This window comes from Centrocercus urophasianus, unplaced genomic scaffold (assembly GCF_019232065.1).
Source record: "Centrocercus urophasianus isolate 14NV4802_14NV808 unplaced genomic scaffold, USGS_Curo_1.0 seq_10, whole genome shotgun sequence".
In the NCBI taxonomy this organism is placed as follows: Eukaryota; Metazoa; Chordata; class Aves; order Galliformes; family Phasianidae; genus Centrocercus; species Centrocercus urophasianus.
Genome location: NW_024884142.1, coordinates 70,617,882 through 70,636,741, shown reverse-complemented (window position 1 = coordinate 70,636,741; position 18,860 = coordinate 70,617,882). Strand labels below are relative to the sequence as shown.

Below are 18,860 nucleotides of genomic sequence, written 5' to 3'. Positions count from 1 at the left end.
AATCAAAGAGTTGTTAAACAGAAAGTTAGAAATGAAAAACAAACATGTCAGAGGCAAGAAATTAGTTTGAAACATATACAATAATCCATGAAATACACAAACTATCATTATTAAGGCTTTTTTTAGCACAGATTATCTATAATTATTTTACAGTTGATACACTCAGTAACTTGAGTACAGAACATGCAAAATCACCATTCAGACAGGGGAGCCAGTAATGAGGGACAACCTAAAATACTACAATTTCCAGCTGGCTGAGAGAGACATGGGACCAAAGTACAGGTCCTTGGTGCATCTCCCATTGCAGCAGATACTACCCTCAAGTTATCAACACTATCAAACGCTTGGCAATTCCCTACTTACTTACAAGATTCCTTCCTACAAAAAGACTCAAAAATGACGTGCAGATTTAGAAATCAATACAGAGCACTTACAGACATTACACAATGTTATCAATGGCTTATGTGAAGAAAACTCAGACATGATACAAAAATAATTTTGTACCTGGAGAATGGCAACTTCGTTACGAAGCTGACTTTCCTGCTTAGTTGGAAACCTCATCTTGTCAATAACTTTGATAGCTACATCTCTTCCGGTCTTCCTATGTTTCCCTGAACAGAAAGTCAACATCAAACATCAAGAAGTACAAGCAATTCATAGCTATAGAAAACTACAGCAGAAATCTCTTTTTGGAGAAACGGTTATATTCTATACAAATGTTCAGTATCGCTCTATTTGTATTTAAAACTGCAGTTGGTATATGAGTAACCAGAAGTGACCAACCTCAACAGGAGGGCTGTAGGTGAGTTTTAATCATTTGCTTAGATAAGCATGTTGACATTAGCCCTGCTGAAAAGGACTGATGGATGGGAAGCTGGACATGAGCCAGCAGTGTGCCCTCATTGCCCAGAAAGCCAACCGTATCCCAGCCTGCATTAAAAGAAGCATGGCCAGCAGGTCAAGGGACCTGCCCCTCTGCTCTGCATTCCAGATGATCTCAGTACAGGAGAGATGCGGACCTGTTGGAGCATGTCCAGCACATCCTTGGAGATATTCAGGATCAAAATGGAGCAGGCTCTGGGCAACCTGATGTAGCTGTAGATGTTCCTCCTCACTGCAAGGAAGTTGGACTAGATGGCATACAGGGGCCCCTTCCAACTCAAATGATTCTATGATTCTATGTTAGAAGTATTAGGTGGAGTTTTGCCTTGTGCAAAGAACTTCTATGTTAACAAGTGTTACCTACTTCAGAATCTTGCCTCTCTTCTTGTATAAAAAACATACAAAAAACACCACAAGAGAGAAACTAACAAACAGAACAGCATTCAAGACAAATGTGAAGGAGGATAAACAACATCTTCTCCAGTGGTTTCAGCAGATACTTTTATGGGCTCCATGTGCTCAGAAAGTTATAACTAATAGTCTGCAGAAGTATAGTCAGGAGGAACTATGTGCCATAAAAGACTAACACCCATCAGCCCTAGAAGTTTCTAATTTAGGAAAGAAAAAAAAAAAAAAATAGGGCTGATGATGCCAGTATTAAACCTTGCTGTAACCTGCAGCAGCTAAGTGAGAAGCATCCTGCATACACAGGACATTTCAAGAGCCACGTGGGTAGCTCACCCAGGTTTCCTGTAACTTCTAAAACTGTTTTCTCTCACACTCGAATCAGAGAGCTTAATGGGAGGACACACCAAAGGACTTGGATAATTTAGAACATTTAATATTAAACTAACACAGATAAAGTGAGTCCAAGCCAAAGAAAAAGAAAGTAATTATCTGCTCCACGTAAGGTCTGGAAGCTATTTTAGAAGAAGGGATGACACACATACAGCTACAGCACAAAGAGCAACACAAAGGATTCTACCTGCTATCACAGCTAGAGACAGGGCTATGGAGAGCCCAGCTACAGCTCACTACTAACCCTGATAGCCTCACCTGCTGCTCTGCAGTCAGAGCTGCTGGCCACGGCTTAAGTTAAGGCAGAGAATTGCTTTTGAAGGCTGCATGGAGCAACCAGTGTGCTTGCCTTAAAGATCCTCACGTATAAAGGCTCAAAATCAGGCTTACGTCCACTGGAAGAGGTAAGACAGTGGAATCACTCAAGGTCCAAAAGAGTTAAACAAGGTTGCCAAACAGAACTAACAATTGCAAAAGAAATGTTTTTTAAAATTACATTAGTCCTAGGGAAAACAAACTATACAAAGGCAAAAGCATAAAGCCACAAGTCTCAAGAGATCAGTGAAGCTTTGTCTCTTTTTTCTGTTGCAAATCAGCAATTTTTAGGCAAGATGTTAGGAATCACAGCTCCTGGCTATGGTTTAAATAAAACCCTAAAATAGTTAGGGAAAAAATCTCTAGCTCCAATAAACATCTAATTATATTGAAGTGTCAAAGAAATACCATAAGAAAACTGAGAAACAAACACAAGGTTGCAGATAACATAAAACAAAAGCATCAAAATAACAACACATTTAGCTACAGAAGCTAAAAGTACACAAAGAATGATTAACAGAAAGGTAGTCTGAAATTCCTTCTCTGTGTAAAACCACCCCAGTTTTCAGGGCAAGTTTAGCATCAGTAAAAAACTGTCAAGAATTGTTTTTTTCCCCACACGTGTCCCAATTATTCAGACCCTTCAAAATGAACCAAAATAAAAAACGCAGGGGGAAACTATTCTCACAGAAAGAAACACCAGTGGGATATCAATAGCCCATAAACTTTTTGACTTACAATTTGCAAACGTCTAATATTTGTCCAGAAGGGGGGAAAAAAAGACAACAGAAGAAGCAACTTAATTATATCTCTATATTTCTTCAATTGATAGATTTAATTATTTCAGTAAGTCTGTAAAGGTCAGAAGATCATTGAAAAATACCAGCAACAGTTAGGCAGCGTGCACAGCCAACAAAAGAGAATTACACTATTCCCATGCACATTCAGCTCATGATTTTATCTTAAGAAATTGCACATGCATGTCTTACATGTTTTAAGACATCGTTAAGTGAGAAGACTGAATATGATCAAAGCCTTTTATAAGCATTTATTATGTAAGTCACTCTGTTGTAGTATGAAAAACATGCACATGAGGTTTATCTAAAATGCAGCTTAAGGGAGTATACTTAGAAAGGCAAAACATGTAACTACTGTCTGTATTTAGGTACATTCTGTTCATAAGAAAGAAAGCATAATTCAATTCACAATATTCTTTAAGAAATCTTGGAGTGGAAACAAAGGAGCCTCTCAAGCATCGCTGATATAAACCAGATTATCAAACAAAGATTCCATCAGACGGTGCTGAAGTAACAGAGAAAAATATTTACCCACTATATTGGCAGACAGAAGAATGATAGCCACAGAATTTCCAGACTACAGACAATATGACAGAAGCAGAAAGGTTTCTACTTTAAATCATTAGTTACCCTTTTTCTTCCTTTCCAGATCTACGGTCTGTTGCTTTCTCAACATTGGAGATATGTTATATGGGACTTATAAGAAATAAATTTAAAAAATAATAAGGCATCCAGTTCATGACATATTTCTAACAGTTTTTGTGATTAAATACCATCAATAAGTTACATGTTGCAATGGAAGCTTTTAAATAAATTAGTGACATAACTACATCCCAAGACTAAAGCTGAGACTTCAGTAAAGAATTCCTCTACATTATCCTGATGAGAAAAATTGGTAGTGAAGTCACCTGCATAAAGTACTGCTAAAGCACAAACTAAAACACGTACTCTTCTAACTGTTTTCAGCTGCTTCTCTCAGATATCCATAAAAATCAGAGCTATACTGCACAGCCTCTTTAAATACATAATTCTTACACTGTATAATACAGACAACAGTGATAGAATTCACTATTTAAATAAAAGTCACAAAGGCCAAACTGAGACTAGTGACTGCTTTGTATTTTATTATAGTCAAAATGCAATGCGTATTCTGAAGTGATTTTGAAGGAATGCAGAACTCTACGTGCAAAAAAAAAAAAAAAAACAAAAAAAACCCTAATTGTAAGAAACACTATAATCAAAATGCAAAGAGGCCATACCACAGTTATCCAAACCAAACTTTTAACAAGATCAACTTCACCAAGATATTGATACAGCTAAGCAAACATAAAAAGGCCAACAGTAATCAGTTCAGTTACACTCCATCTTAGCTAAAAGCATAATGGATTCTACTTACCTCCATATACAATACCAAACTGACCGGAACCCAGAACTTCATCAGCAAATATCTGGTACACAGAGCTGATATCCTAATGCATGAAGAGGAGAAATCATAAGCATCAGGCATACTCAAAATGTTCATGAGCATATTAGTTAGTACTAGCTAAGCTGTATTTAAATTTTATGGTAAAATATTAAAGAGTAATATCACTGCCTTCAAGGGAAGGGAAGAAGAAACTTCCTGAAGTGGTTCCACTTAATCACACTATATACAGAGACATACATGAATACAAACTAACAGCTGTGTCAAGTAAGTGGACTATCTCCTGTTAGGTACATAATATGGTCTTGTCTAGCTGAAATACCAGAGTGCTGTTTTCTCTGTCACAAACTGTTTTACTACCAATTACTTCAAAAACTCAGATTAATAAACACCATTTCTTATTACAGTGCATGTGACTCACCACATTCTCCTGGACTTGGCAATTTGAAACAGAGATGCTTAGAGATAAATCTTCTGCAACAAAGAAGAAGAATAGACAACAGAATAAGAAAATAGAGAAGTTAAGCTTTTGACAGCAAAAAATTATTGACTTTTATCCCAATGAATGATTTTTATGGCTGTTTTGCAAAAGCATCATAATCTGGAACTCAAGTTTCACAGACTGATTAGGTGAACAACCCAGGGAGTTTTGCTGAGATTATTTGTCCATTTTTGTCATATCACTGATAATAAAAATGATGGAGCAGTATGAGAGTATAGAAAATAGAACTGGAGAACCAAAAGCAATAGTAGAGTGGCAATTGTATCAGAGTTCATTAAACTACTAAAAATTTCTGGTAGTAATAGGGAAGAATACAGATAAGAGGATTAGGTACATCCCCTACAGTCAAATGTGTGTGATTAATTTTGTATATCTTGATGCTACACAAAACCTGTAATGCACAAGAAAAGGAAATAAATCAAGCAAAAAAGGTAACAAGACCTGATAGTCAGAAAAAAGATCCACAATATAAACAAAGGTTTTCAAAGGGTTTCACAGATATTCTGTAGAAGCATTACCAATCTTTAGAATATAACAGCACATTTAGGAAGCGTAATTTTCAAGTAAAAGTACTAAAAAAGGGTGCACAATTTCTTTTCAGCCTGCAACAGATGGATGACATGAGGTTTTCATTATAGAAATAACATTAAGATAAGCAGGCAAGAAAAGGCATGTGGAAGCAGAAAGCACCTTTTTCCTTTGACTTCAAGATGGAGGTCAGGCATCTCAGATAAACAGACACCTACTATTTCTTATGTTAATTAAAAAAAAGAAAATCACTTATAAGGTGAATGCAGGACATACTACAGACTACAGATTTTGAAAAGAACCTTTATCACTCTCGGAAGAGCTTTGTGCTTTAGTAAGCTTACTGATGATATAAAGTTGGGAGTAGTGGCTGACACACTGCAAGGCTGTGCTGCCATTCAGCAAGACCTGGCCAGACTGGAGTGTTGGGCAGGGAGGAACCTTAACAAGAGCAAGTATAGAGTCAGGCACCTTGGGAGGAATAACCACATGCTTCAGTATAGGTAGGTTAGGGGCTGATGTGCTGGAGAGGAGCTCTACAGAGAAGGACCCAGGGATCCTGGTAGACAACAGGTTGGCTATGAGCAGGCAGTGTGCCCTCGTGGCCAAGAAGGCCAACGGCATTCTGGGCTCCATTAAAAAGAGCATGGCCAGCAGGTTGAGGGAAGTTATCCTCCCCATCTATTCTGCACTCATGAGGCTATGTTTAGAATACTGTGTCCAGTTCTGGGCTCCCCAGTTCAAAAAAGACAAGGATCTCCTAAAAGGAGTCCAGCAGAGGGCCACAAAGATGACTAAGAGCCTGGCGCATCTCCCATGTGAGGACAGGCTAAGTAACCTGGGGCTGTTCAGCCTGGGGAAAAGAAGACGGAGAGGGGATCTCATTAATATTTATAAATATCTAAAGGGAGGTGGGAAGCAAATGCATGAGTCCAGACTCTTCTCAGTGGTACGCAGCAATAGAACCAAGAGTAATGGTCTAAAACTTGAACATCGGGAGTTCTGTACTAACATGCAGAAGAGCTTTATGGTAAGGATGACAGTGTGGAGTCTCCTTTTAAGGAGATATTTAAGACCCATCCGGATGCCTACCTGTGCAACCTAGTGTAGGGAACCTGCTTTAGCAGTGGGATTTGACTCAATGATCTCCTGAGGTCCCCTTTCAACCCCTGCAATTCTGTGAACGCATACCCAATTTTTGTCACCAGTGCCTTATCTCAAAGAAAGAATGTATAGACTTAAGATAGGAAATAATATTAGTTCTCAAAGGACTCTGACTCTGCATCTGAAATACTAATTGGAATTACAGCTATGCACGTGTCTACTGACTACTGCCTTCTGCTTGAAGTCAGGCAGGTCTGTATTGGAGTAACACAGAACACAAGGCAAAACAAGAAGGCGGCATACAAAAAGGTTACCAAGGACAATTTGTTTCAACCTCGCTACAGTTTAAATAGAAAAAAAAGTGAAGACATCCTTTTTGAAACTATTTAAGGGAATACACTGAACCCCTCTCCACTGATAGCTACACAACACAAAGTATCTGCTTCCCCCTTTAGGGACTGAGTTACTCCAAATTAGTTTTCTGAAGCCTCCAACATGCACACAAACAAGGGCTGAAATGCTGACATTTATGAAGAAAACAGTAATGTCAGAATTTAACATCTAATTTACACCAGGTAATAGCTTATGTAATTGGCTACTTTTACTTTACTTTTAATCTCCCCTTTCCCCATTTCACCTCAGAAACATCATACAAAGAAACATCTCATCCTAAACACCAGGCAAAGCATCCAAAAGGATTCTTTCCTGTGAGTCAGAGTGGAGGAGTATCCCCATTACTAATGACTTGCTGGCAAAAACACGGCATAAACTGACTAGTTGGTGCCTTGTGGACATTTTGACACTATACATTTCCTGCTGCTCTAAGTATTTCAAGCATTAGCAGTGCCCTGCTCTGGTCTACTCATTTAAGAGAACACATCTGAGGATACAGAATTATTACTTTTTTTTTTTTTTTTAGTGTAAGTCCAATTTTCTTAACGGTTCTTGGGACACATCTGATGGAAGAAGAGGTAAGGACCTACAGTTTGTGGTCTTCTTAGAGTTGAGAGAACTACTGCACTATGAATGTGGAAATGCCGCTATAGATCCACGGTCCTTTCTTATACTCCTACAATCCTAATCAAGCTAAAATATGTCTTCTCTATCTAGTCCATAGCTCTATTACTTGCTACTGATAATTTCTCATTCAAATTTAAAAAAAAAAAAAAAGGGGGGAGGGGGGATGGTAAAAAATTGGTTTTGGAAAAAGTAATTGCATTCAAATATCTCTCATGGACAGTCAGCCCTCAGTTTTAAAGAACAGAGAGTGCTTCAGGACATTGGAGTTTGGAACTCATATTTGCATATCAGAAGTGGCATTTTACATAGGTTCAAGGCCTGTTACAAGCTACCTTCTTACAGCTTTGTTTCTTGACTCTAGTTAATTAGAAATGCGAGTACACACATTTTACAGCTTACCATTTCTGACCACAGTTATATTTTCAGAAAGTGCCTTTACCTAAGATTAACATTTACATGCCCTTAACTGTTGCTTATGCGCATAACGAGATACCAGAGACATAAAAACTAATAACAGGATCTCCTACAGAAAAAAAAGAAAAAAAAAAAAAAAAAAAAAAGAAAAAAAAAGAAAACAAGAGAAGATTAAAGAGTATCTGGAAGATGAAAGGAAACTGAAGAATGAAAACATAAATGTCAGTACAGAACGTGCATGACCGTTGTTGCAAAGGACAAGGAGATATCTGAAAAGAAAGAGCACAACATGTGCCTAGCAGAGTCTTGATAATGAATATGATCCTACGCTGGAGAAAGAAGAGAAAAAAAGGCACAAAAGGAAGAAAATGTATTTTATGTTACTGCTCAGAGCTCAGCAAATATTCTTTCCATCACTAGCAACATTTATTTCATCACCAGCTTGCTTCTTTCTTCTTAGCTACAGATCTTTTTTTTTTCTAAATATGGATGATAACGTCAAAAAGCATCCGTTTTTTTGTACGTACATAAATAACCTGATGGAAAGGGATGTTTGTAAAAGTTTATTAGAAATGTCTCAACTATGGTCCCCTTTAACATCCAGCAACTACGTGTGAATTCTTAATGCTCATATGATAAAAGTTCTGCGGTATGAATTTATGTGGGCAAACTGATTTTTTACTACTACATGCTGCTACAACAGATTAAGAGATTTGCTCATACACCCTCCATAAAACTTGAGTGCCTCTTCTGAGAAACTTGTGGAAGATTACAGACCTAATTCAGCAGAAGACAGACAAACAGACTTTTCTGAAATGGAATCTCTACCATTTACAGCTTCAGAACACGAGTAACAGTGCCTTGTCTGCCTGCTTACTGTGATCTTTTCCTTGTCCTGCAGCAGTGCAAACGCTAGCTTGAGGAGTGACTGGCATCAAGGCCTGACGAATGGCTTTCTCCCAGCCCTGAGCTACGTCAAGTCCAACTCCGGTGGCAGCAAGAACAGGACTGTGGTGACTGCTGCCATTGTTTTCGCCAACAAAGTACACCATCGTATCAGTGATGATCTCAAAACAGTATGGATTGCTGCCCTGCACCATGTTTGAGAAATCTCGAGGCTGAGTCACCTGGAGAATTTCTGAAAGTGGAATCTCCTGAAGAAAAATATTAAAGATTAAATAATGAAAATACATACAATACTTTAACACACTACTGTTCAAAACTTAAAATGTTTGCAGAGAAATCAAAGCAAATATATCAAAATAGCAAAACACCAAGCTTCATAACTATTGTCAAAATGTAGACAAACCATTACCCACCCACAGATCTCCAAATTCCTCTACAGATGCCTAGAGAGCCCCACCACACTTCCCTGTATGCAACCACTAATCTCTAAGCAAACTGCGTTCATGTTCAGCATAAGACAGCCCACCATCCAGCATACAGGTGATGCACAATTACAGAATGACTGTTTCCCACCACACTCACAGATTATACAGCTTAGCCAGAGAAGAACACAATAGGGAAAAAGAAAGACACATTAGGAAGAGGATGTAGTTGTACAAGCTGGCCAAAAAGTATGACTTCACATTTCTGAATCAACTTTGGAAATGATTATTTTTCATGTAAATATGAACAATTTCTTCCAATTTCTCTACCTCGTCAGTTTAAGAACAATGTTACACTGTTACTACAACAAAGCTGTATTAGGGAACAGATCTGAAGGAAGGAAAAGCTGCAAGTTCAAGCCAGTTGTAGGAAGACATTCCACATATACGGAAGGGCTTACAGGTGCACATCACTTGCAAGAGTAGTGAACAGGCAGGTGAACACTGGGCTGGCATTATGAGGTTAAGAGGCTGTAGCTGATTAGGATAAAGAGCAAATAAATGTAGAGATAACAACTGTGAATGTTTCTAATAGCAAAGACAAATAATCCAAGATTTAAGCAGTAAAAAAAGGAGAGGTGAAGGGGCAAGTCAAGGACTAAAAGCAGTGACAGGATGGAATAACAAGCAAGGAACATATTTTACCAGCTGTGTTTTGAATGCACGGGGCAATATACAAGTATCAGGGAGGTCTGAGAAGAAGAAACTGCATTGGTCAAGATAGGGATGAAAAGGATCTGGGCAAGTTTAGCTGGGTGTACAGAGAAAAGGCTTGATCTTAGAGATGTTATAAAGGAAGAAACTGCAAGATTTGGACCCCCACCTAAAGGTAAAGAAAAGAAAGGGAAAAAATCTTGTTTATACAATTGCAGACATTTTCTGAATATTCCACCACTGAACACACTACTATATTTGCAGCATAACATGCTTACAGCCAAGCTTCTTTCATATAATGCCAGGCTGCACAGTAAATTCCCCTCTAAAATTTGCTCGCAAATTTCAGTTGCACAGTTGGGAAATAAATAAGCATGCAACTTTCAGTCACTACTTACTTTTTCACTTTAAAATATAGGGAATTAACATAACATTTATTATACTATTTGGAAGCAATTATTTCAAGCACACAAAACCTCTTAAGTAAATCAAATGCAACACAATTATTACTCATCCTGAATTACCTTGTAATATTTTGTTCCAGACTCATTTTGAAATAGTGTGAGGCATTTGCTGTCTAGTCTCCAGTAATGTCTTTTCCTCTACAAAATGCACAGAATAAAAACATCAATTATTAGGTGTACTTATGGTATCCAATTATTTAAATGAGAAATTGTTTAAATAACTAAGATAATCAAATGATGTTAATCTACGGTTCCATCTTAGACTGGATACATGAAAAACACATTTTGGAAATACAGTTATTTGCTTTTTTTTTTTTTTTTTTTTTTTTTTTTTTTTTTTTTTTAATTCAAGAATAGGCTCATAGAACATTTGCACATTTCATATTTGCACAAACCAGAAAAAAATATCACTTACCTTCCAGTAACAGAGGTGATAACAGTTATCATCTCCTACAGGAAACAACTACTGACACGTTTCACTCTGTGTGCGTGTGCTCACAAAATCTGAATTATTTCACTTAGCAACAATTGTGGGAGCCATAATTTCTCCTTCCGTGCCCTCACACCAACGTGACGTGGGTTTAAGAACTGAGCAAGTCTAACAAGTCCTCCATTCTTTTGTAAACAGAAAATTCTGGAGGTCGGATGCGATGATCTCTAGAAGTCCCTTCCAACCCCTACAAGTCTGCAATTCTAGGTGGCTGAAGTGCATAGTGGCAAAAAAAAAGATAGGCAGATTATGAGAGTCAAGTGGATAATCTATCTTAGGGAAAAGATGAAAAATTAAGATAAAAATCAGGACAGATTATGTAGCCACTTTTGAGAAGTCTCCATCAATGAGAAATATGTTTTCCATCAGAGAATAATAGGCATATACGTTCTGGTACATAACTGCCTAATAACCTTAAGCATAGGAACATTCCTAAAAAATAGAGAATCATCTGAAAGCTATTTGGACTTGAAAAGCCATATGCCTATATGGATCTAACTGACTTGCTTGCACCAAGCTCATATAGTCAGAAACTCTTTTTTTTTTTCCCCAAAGAAAAATCAAAGGCCCTTAACTCTGGACATGACAATGCTTAGAAAAATAACACCCTTATTATATCTAATACAGAGCTTAAATGATTTCAGTCATAGGGAAGCTAAAACCATCTGTAGCAGTTAGGTGAAGAAAGCCAGGACATGAATAGATTTAACTGAATGAAAGTTCAAGCCAGCACCAAATGGAAACTGGGTGAAAGTATAAGGCTGAACTCATCCTTTTAACATATATGCTTTCTAAAAAATCATAAATCAAGGAAGGCTTGGAGTGTTTAAGGAACATGTTGGAAGGTACTCAGGAACTCTAAATACACTTACTATCTGTACTGAGAAAGGAAGGGCTCAGAATGAGAAAAATAAGAATACAGATGATGACAATTTCTCCTATACTGGGTGAAACACCTTGTTATCCAGGCTCAACAGAAAGTATGCTGATATGCTGTTAGAATGAACCTCTTTGGAACTAACGGAAAGTACAAGCTGTGACAGGAACAAGAAAGAGTTTGACTCTGCTGAGAGAGAGTGGATAAGGGATACAGCTGATTCTGTAACACATAATACAGAAGCTTCCTTCCAGTAGGAAGCTCTCTGAAATCTTGCTTGACTAAAGGTATCTTGCTTTGGAACAGAAAACTTTATTTGCACCACCTTTTTGGTAGCTATCATCTAGATAGCAGCTCCACTGATAGATGAAAAAAAAAAATAAATTGATCTAAACTAAGGTGCTGGCTGAGACAACGCCAAAAAATAAAAATTAAAAATAAAATCCATGGAAAAAATGTTCTGGTTGTGCTAAAAGACAGAAACAGAGCCAAACACCAGGTCTGCCCTGAGTACTGCTTAGAACTACTCGTCTTCTAACTATTATCTGGCTCCAATTTTTTCATAGCAGATGATAATTGTGCCTATTAAGGAGCCTAGACTGAAATCACACCTGAAATGCAAGATATTTATTTGGATTTGCGATAAATATAACTAGTTAATACAAAACTGTACTTTAGAGACCACCTGTTCAGCTGACAAACACAGAAAGTGAAAATACTGGAGTACCCTGAGCTGTCTATGATTTCAACGTAACTGAAATAAACTAAACTCCCAAACTCTCTCTTCTGACAAAGCCCTTCATAGGGACAAAGAATGCAGGAATATTTATCCTGCCTTTCTCATTCTCAATGTGACAAACTGGACTGCATGAGCTGCGGGAACTTCTCCGCTTCATTTTTTCATTTCATCTATCAGGAAAAGTCAATTCATTTTCTTGCATTAGATAATTCTCTGGAATCCAGTTATTCTTATCTTCTTTCACAAGACAAAAACAAAACAAAACCTTGCAAGGAACTTGCCTTAGAAGGTTCAATTAACTAAGAGATCATTACTAGTAGCACTGCAAACAAACAGTGTTGACTTTGTGGAAAACGGTTACAAACCCAAGCTAATACAACCAAACCATTAATGTTTATTCCACAAACATGAAGAGAAATAGTGGTTTTGGAATGGGGAACAGTGCTCAGTAATGCTTACTATGAGACAGAACAAAGTGCTAGAGGAATAACAGGCTTCCGTATCTACACACCAAATTTACTAAATATCTCTAACAGTGGAATAGCATTGAATGTTTCAATACTGGTCATTTTATAACAGAATTAATATTTTCAGGTAGGTGAAGAAAACCTCCAAATGGGAAGAAGATAAATCCAGCTGAAAACTTTAACATGCTATTCATTTCAGACTGATTAGAGATGCCTCTTTTTCTAAATTGAAAAGTGCTGATAGGTCATCACCTCAAAGATTTCTCCACTGCATCATACTTCCTCTTCATGAACACTATTGCTAAGTTATTTCAGATGGTACTGTAAATCAGATTATCTAGATAACAGAAATAAAATACAGTGGTTTAGAGAAATAATTTAAGTTACTGTAGGAAGAAACCAAAGTCACTGACCAGATTGTCTCTACTAGTATAGTGGACCATCCATCCTTCCTTCACCATCGTACTGCTCTTCCTCTTTGTATGCTTGATGGACTGTACAACCCTCATGAGAGGAATATTATTGCTTGTTGAGGGACTAAAAAAGAGAAAACAGTTAATATTTAAGCTAAAAAATATAAGAGTACTAATAGTACTATACGTCTAGCCCAAAATTTTCAAGAATAGGCATTTACTCTTCTCTTACAACTTATTTCACTGATAGATAAGAAATTTGAGCTCCCACTAGCTCTCTTTTAATGCAAGTACTGCATTACTTGTATTACATTACAGAAAGCAAAGGAAACACACTGAAATGAGACACCTACACAAATAATCCTTTCGAAACAATTTACTGCTTGAATCTTAATCCAGTGTAGAAGTAATTAACATTGGCACTTTTACTATTTTCTCTTGACTAAGTCAAGTTAATTATTTCATAATATTACATTAATAAAGCACACTTTCAATTTATGAAAACAGAAGAGTGTTAATTCAAATGATACCTGAAAATTTAAATCAGTGTCGTTTGTATTAACTTTCTTGAGATAAGGATTTGATAATCTAACATTTTGACAATTGTTAGTTTAACATACAGGTTTCAGTCCTGCTCAGTATGGAGTGAGCCACCACTTTACCTGCTTAGTACAAGAGATCCTACACATGGTGCTAGCAGTTAAATTTGTAATCACATGAAATCAAATCATGAGGAGAATTTCAAATCAAAACATAAAGATGCTTTAACACAGTGCAGTGTTGTAGAAGTGGCTGACACAAGACATTGCACATGCCAAAAAAGAATTGCTTCAGATGCTATTAATAAATGGAAAAATTCTACCTAGAAGTAGACACAAAAAGATACTACTTCCAACTTAGGAAGTTCTTGAGCTACAAATCATTGAAAGTTGCTCTTCCTGAGCTATATGTTCTTCCTGTTCTCATACTCTTCCTTACATATTTGCCATGAGACACTGGGTTAAAACTACCTTTGTTTGACCTATTACAATTACTCTTTTATTTTTAAGAATGACACTAAGAAAATCAGGATGATGCTATTCAGAATAAGAATTTCCCCAGGGACATGGTGGAGGCTTTCAAGATGCAATTAAAGATAATCACATCTAGGCTACTCTCTCCCACAAACGTTGGATCCTCTGGGATCCATTCCAACCTGGCCTGCTCTATGATCCTATGATAATATAAAAATTAAAAAGGCTAAACTTGATTAAAGGAACTATCACTGGAAGTGTTCAAAGTCAGGTTGGACAGGGCTTTGAGCAACCTGATATAGTGAAATATGTCTCAACCCATAGCAAGGGGCAGGGAGGGACTAGATGATGTTTAAACACCCCTTCCAGCTCTAACCATTCTGTGATTCTAGGGAAAGTCAGCAGATGGAAGACTTCAGAGAATCACATCCTAGTTAAAGCAATTGGCTGCCTAGAATAAACTAAAATATAAGTATTAAAGTGTCTCTAGAGTAATTATTTTTAGATCAACACTTGTACACTAGTAATTAAATTAGGCTGAAGTCACAAAGATCTTTCCCACATCTTTGCCTTTAGCCACACTTTTAACCATGGTTTGATAATTTCATTTTATCTATTTAATAACATTCATAGCACAGCACTTTCCAATTAGAAGAGAACATATTATTTTACTTTACTTACATTTCAGGTTTGTGTAAAAAAAGAAAAAATACACAACTTAAAGATGGGCTACTCAGAAACATTTTACTTGAAATTTTCCTTTAGAATACTGAGGAAGACACATCCAAAGCACAAAAGTTCGTGTTACGACTTACCTGATGGTTTTAACAGCTTCTTCATCTTTGTCTGTATCAAGGTCAGATGGATCCATAAAAAAGATTTTGTCTTCTGGAGTTGAGGACTCCTCAGTATCATCCAAACCCCGACTACCATCACTATTCATTTCACTGCTATCAACCTCCATTGGCAGGTCCAAATCCTGGCCTGGGCTAGCAGGTTCTGGGAGCAACACAGGATGCAGATTTTATTTTAGAGCATAATTAAAAAAAAAAAAAAAAAGACAAAAAATTGTTCCCCAGTTCACATTTATGCAAATAAACATCATAGTGCAATCAGAACATAAAAAATCCTCAAGATTGTGTTAAATGATTCAGAGTGTGCTAATCAACATTATCAACTTGTTTGTGTTAAATACCAAAGTAAACACAACCAAAACAACACTCATACTGAAAGATTCATAGTGAAATTCTCAAGGCCTGAACTTGCATTTCACTAAGCAACTCTGCTCTACAAGTGACCAGCCCATCAATATTATTCCTTCTAAAATATGAATTAAAATATAAACATAAAGGACAAAAGTTATTTTCTGGTTTACTGGGCTCTCTCCAGTACATCCCTATCTCTCGTTCGCTGAGGAGCCCAGATGGAGACGCTACTTCAGGTGTGGCCTCAACAGAGCTGAGTAGAGGGGAAACATCTCCTTTTCAGCAAAGCACGACAAAATGACTGGAGCATCTCTCCTATGAGGAAAGCCTGAGAAAACTAGGATTATTCAACATGGAAAGAGAAGGCTCAGGATGATCTGATCAATGGATAGTAATCAACGCAGGGAGGGTACAAAGATGTCAGAGCCAGGCTCTGTGGTAAGCAATGACATGACTAGAAACAGAGCACATGAGGCTCTACCTGAATATCAGGGAACACTTTAACTGTGAGAGTGTCTGAGCACTGGCACAGGCTGCCCCAGAGAGGTTGTACAGTCTCCAACCCTGGAGATACTCAAAAGCCATCTGGACACAGTCTTAGGCAGCCTGTTCCAGGTGCCCCTCAAGCAATCCCAGCCTTTCCTCATAGAGGTGCTCCAATACCCTCATCAACTTCACAGTCCTTAGGTAGATTCTCCAGAATGCTCATGCCTTTCTTGTACCACAATTTCACTTGCCAACACTGATGAAGTAAAACTGAAGTCACCAAAATAAATTTCACAGTGAAATCTTAATTCTCAGCAATCTCAAGTGAAGGAACTTGAAAGGTAAAATAAAAACACGTAAAATAGTCGAAGTTGACGACATGTAAAGCTGAAGGATCTTTTTAAGCCTCAAAAGCTTGCCAGTACTTGAAAGCATGTTTCTCATCTTACCTCCATTGAAAACCACCTCTCCAAGACAGTCTTTAGGTACTTTAGATGCACAGCGTTTGTGACAATTGAATCTGCAATCTAAAACAAAAGATAAATAAGCCCATAATACCAGAATTTTACTCCTACTCAAGTAGACGCATTCTATCACAACTTCCATCACAAGCTTCAGTTCAGATGCATACATTTGCACATACTAGAAGACAGTACTGATGAGATCACCTCCAGAAGGAAATGGACAATCTTGTCTGAATGTCTTACGATGATTTGCCAGACCAGTGCACTATGTCAGCACTTTCCCTTCCAGGACAAAAGTTTTCTAATCTCTAGCTTTCTTTCTAGCTATTTTTTCTGTTATGATGCAATTTTTCCCATCCTCTAGTCTGCTCCACACCCTTTTTTCCATTGCTACTTGTTTCAAATGTGTAATCTCTATCATTTTTCCCTACCTGCTGCCTAAGATTTGCAGCCATCATAGCCCTAGGATCACAATCCTAAAACATAGAGCAAGAATGCTTTGCAGTAAACCTCAGAGTTCAGCTCCCCTATCATTCAGATAAAAGATCTGGCCAGGTAACAATGAAGCTCCATTTCTGCCTGCCCTAATTTCTTTGGACAGCAAACCAACAAAGTAAGATACATCAAGTCAAATGTGGAGATAGAACACTAACTTGGATGTGTGCCATTTCTGCATTTAAGTATGCAGTACTTGATATCCAACAGTCCAGCACACATTAATAGCATTACAGGAATTTCCTTTGTTAGTAGCATCACCATAATTTCCAACCACACATCCGCATCATGAATTTTAAACTCTCTACTGTCCTCACTGCTGTTTTGAAACTGATAATTTAGTCCCTTTCTGCTATCATAGAACCCTGGAACACTTTAGGTGAGAAGGAACTTGAAAGATCATACAGTTCTACCACCCTCACCAGCCACAAGCAGGGACAATCTCTCACTAGATCAGTTTGCTCAAAGTCCCATGCAACCTGGTCTTGAGGACTCCCTGGAATGTGGCATCTGTATTAAATTACAGTAACCAAATTACAAAATACAGGATCTAGATCTGACTTGCTAATCAGTAGCTTGTTGTACTTTCCTTTTAAACACAAAGAAATTATTGTCCTCCCATTTAAGTAGGCAAACCCTGAGGCCAGCTACAATCCTGTTTACTTTCCAAGTGCCTAAGAGGAAGCATTCAAGAAAACCAACTAATCGTTCTTTCTATAGCAGTGTTTTCAGTCTGTATTATGGAATATGGTTATTTCACTAGCCTAAAGAGTGCTGGAACAAACAAGATGGTTCAGATCCTATGAGGGAACTACTAGAAAGAATAACTTATTAGGATTGACTCACTCATAAGGTCCATAAAAACACAGTCTCAAACAGTTCCCAGGTCTAGCTCATAAATTAGAGCATTCCATGACACTGTTCCCAAGAGGCAGTTTGCATACAGCCACTGAGGACTGGAAGGCTAAGAAAATTTGTATGTGAGTACAGGCCATTTTGTCCCAGTTGACTTCATTTATTAACATAGTTATAGAGTTAGCCCTGAAGATCAACTCAGAGTTCAAATTCTAGCCTGGAGAATTAAGAAATCCAAGCCTCTGAGATACTCAGAAATATAAGACTGCTGAAAGAACTCAAGCTTTGGGAATGTGAGCAAAAAAAGTCAGTGGGAGACAGTAAAAAAAAAAAACACAGGAAAAAGCAGTATGAAAATGTGTTGATAGTTTGACATCAATTGCTGATATATATATATATATATACATAGCACCACGCTGCTTAAATGAATATCTCTTAATATACCTATTTTTCTTCTGTGTACAAACATAATATATTTTCTAAGGTAACTTTCTATACCTAAACACTATTTTCTATGAAGAGTTTCCTGAGAATGAAGTGGCAACCCCATTTGTTCAGTTGAATATGCAATCACAACCACTGGAAATGGTCAGTAATTTAAAACTGCAGAACATCTTCCGTAGGCTTTGTTATTTATTTACTGCAAGTATCCAGGAGATATGGTGACTGAAGAGTCAAACAGTTAGGGATGCAGACTTTGAGAAGGCTACAAAAACCGCAAATTAATAAAAAGTAAAATGGAAAATAGAATTACTCCCCATCAGCAGTATTTTTAGTCAGCAGAGAGTTATCACAGATATAAGCCTACACTTTTTGTTCTAAGTGACCTCTTCCAACGTGTTGATCTTTGGTATTCACGTTTGATAAACTTGTGCGAAAGACATGAAAAATCCTTACCATATTAACTTCTAGGATTCTCCACTAGTTTTCTTTCCTGCAACAAAGCTAACAAATCTGTACGATCCAGTCATGAAGAGGCAGAAGAAAAGCACAATGCCATAGTTATGTCCTGGGATAGGCATGGAGGAATCTGAGAGCTGAAGTCATGAACATGACCATGTGCTCAA

The 18,860-nt window shown here is 37.5% G+C and overlaps 1 protein-coding gene across 1 annotated transcript in view; it reads right to left on the bottom strand.

Annotated features, from left to right (window-relative positions):
* The window catches only part of PRKD3 (protein kinase D3), a 41,610-nt gene that overhangs the window by 6,275 nt on the left and 16,475 nt on the right, over positions 1-18,860 (bottom strand). The window contains exons 6-13 of the mRNA XM_042833998.1: positions 16,429-16,506; positions 15,104-15,287; positions 13,276-13,399; positions 10,350-10,427; positions 8,661-8,937; positions 4,637-4,689; positions 4,189-4,261; positions 505-611 (exon numbers count right to left, since the gene is read on the bottom strand). Coding sequence (XP_042689932.1) covers positions 505-611; positions 4,189-4,261; positions 4,637-4,689; positions 8,661-8,937; positions 10,350-10,427; positions 13,276-13,399; positions 15,104-15,287; positions 16,429-16,506 — 974 coding nt within the window. The remainder of the gene's footprint in view (positions 1-504; positions 612-4,188; positions 4,262-4,636; positions 4,690-8,660; positions 8,938-10,349; positions 10,428-13,275; positions 13,400-15,103; positions 15,288-16,428; positions 16,507-18,860) is intronic.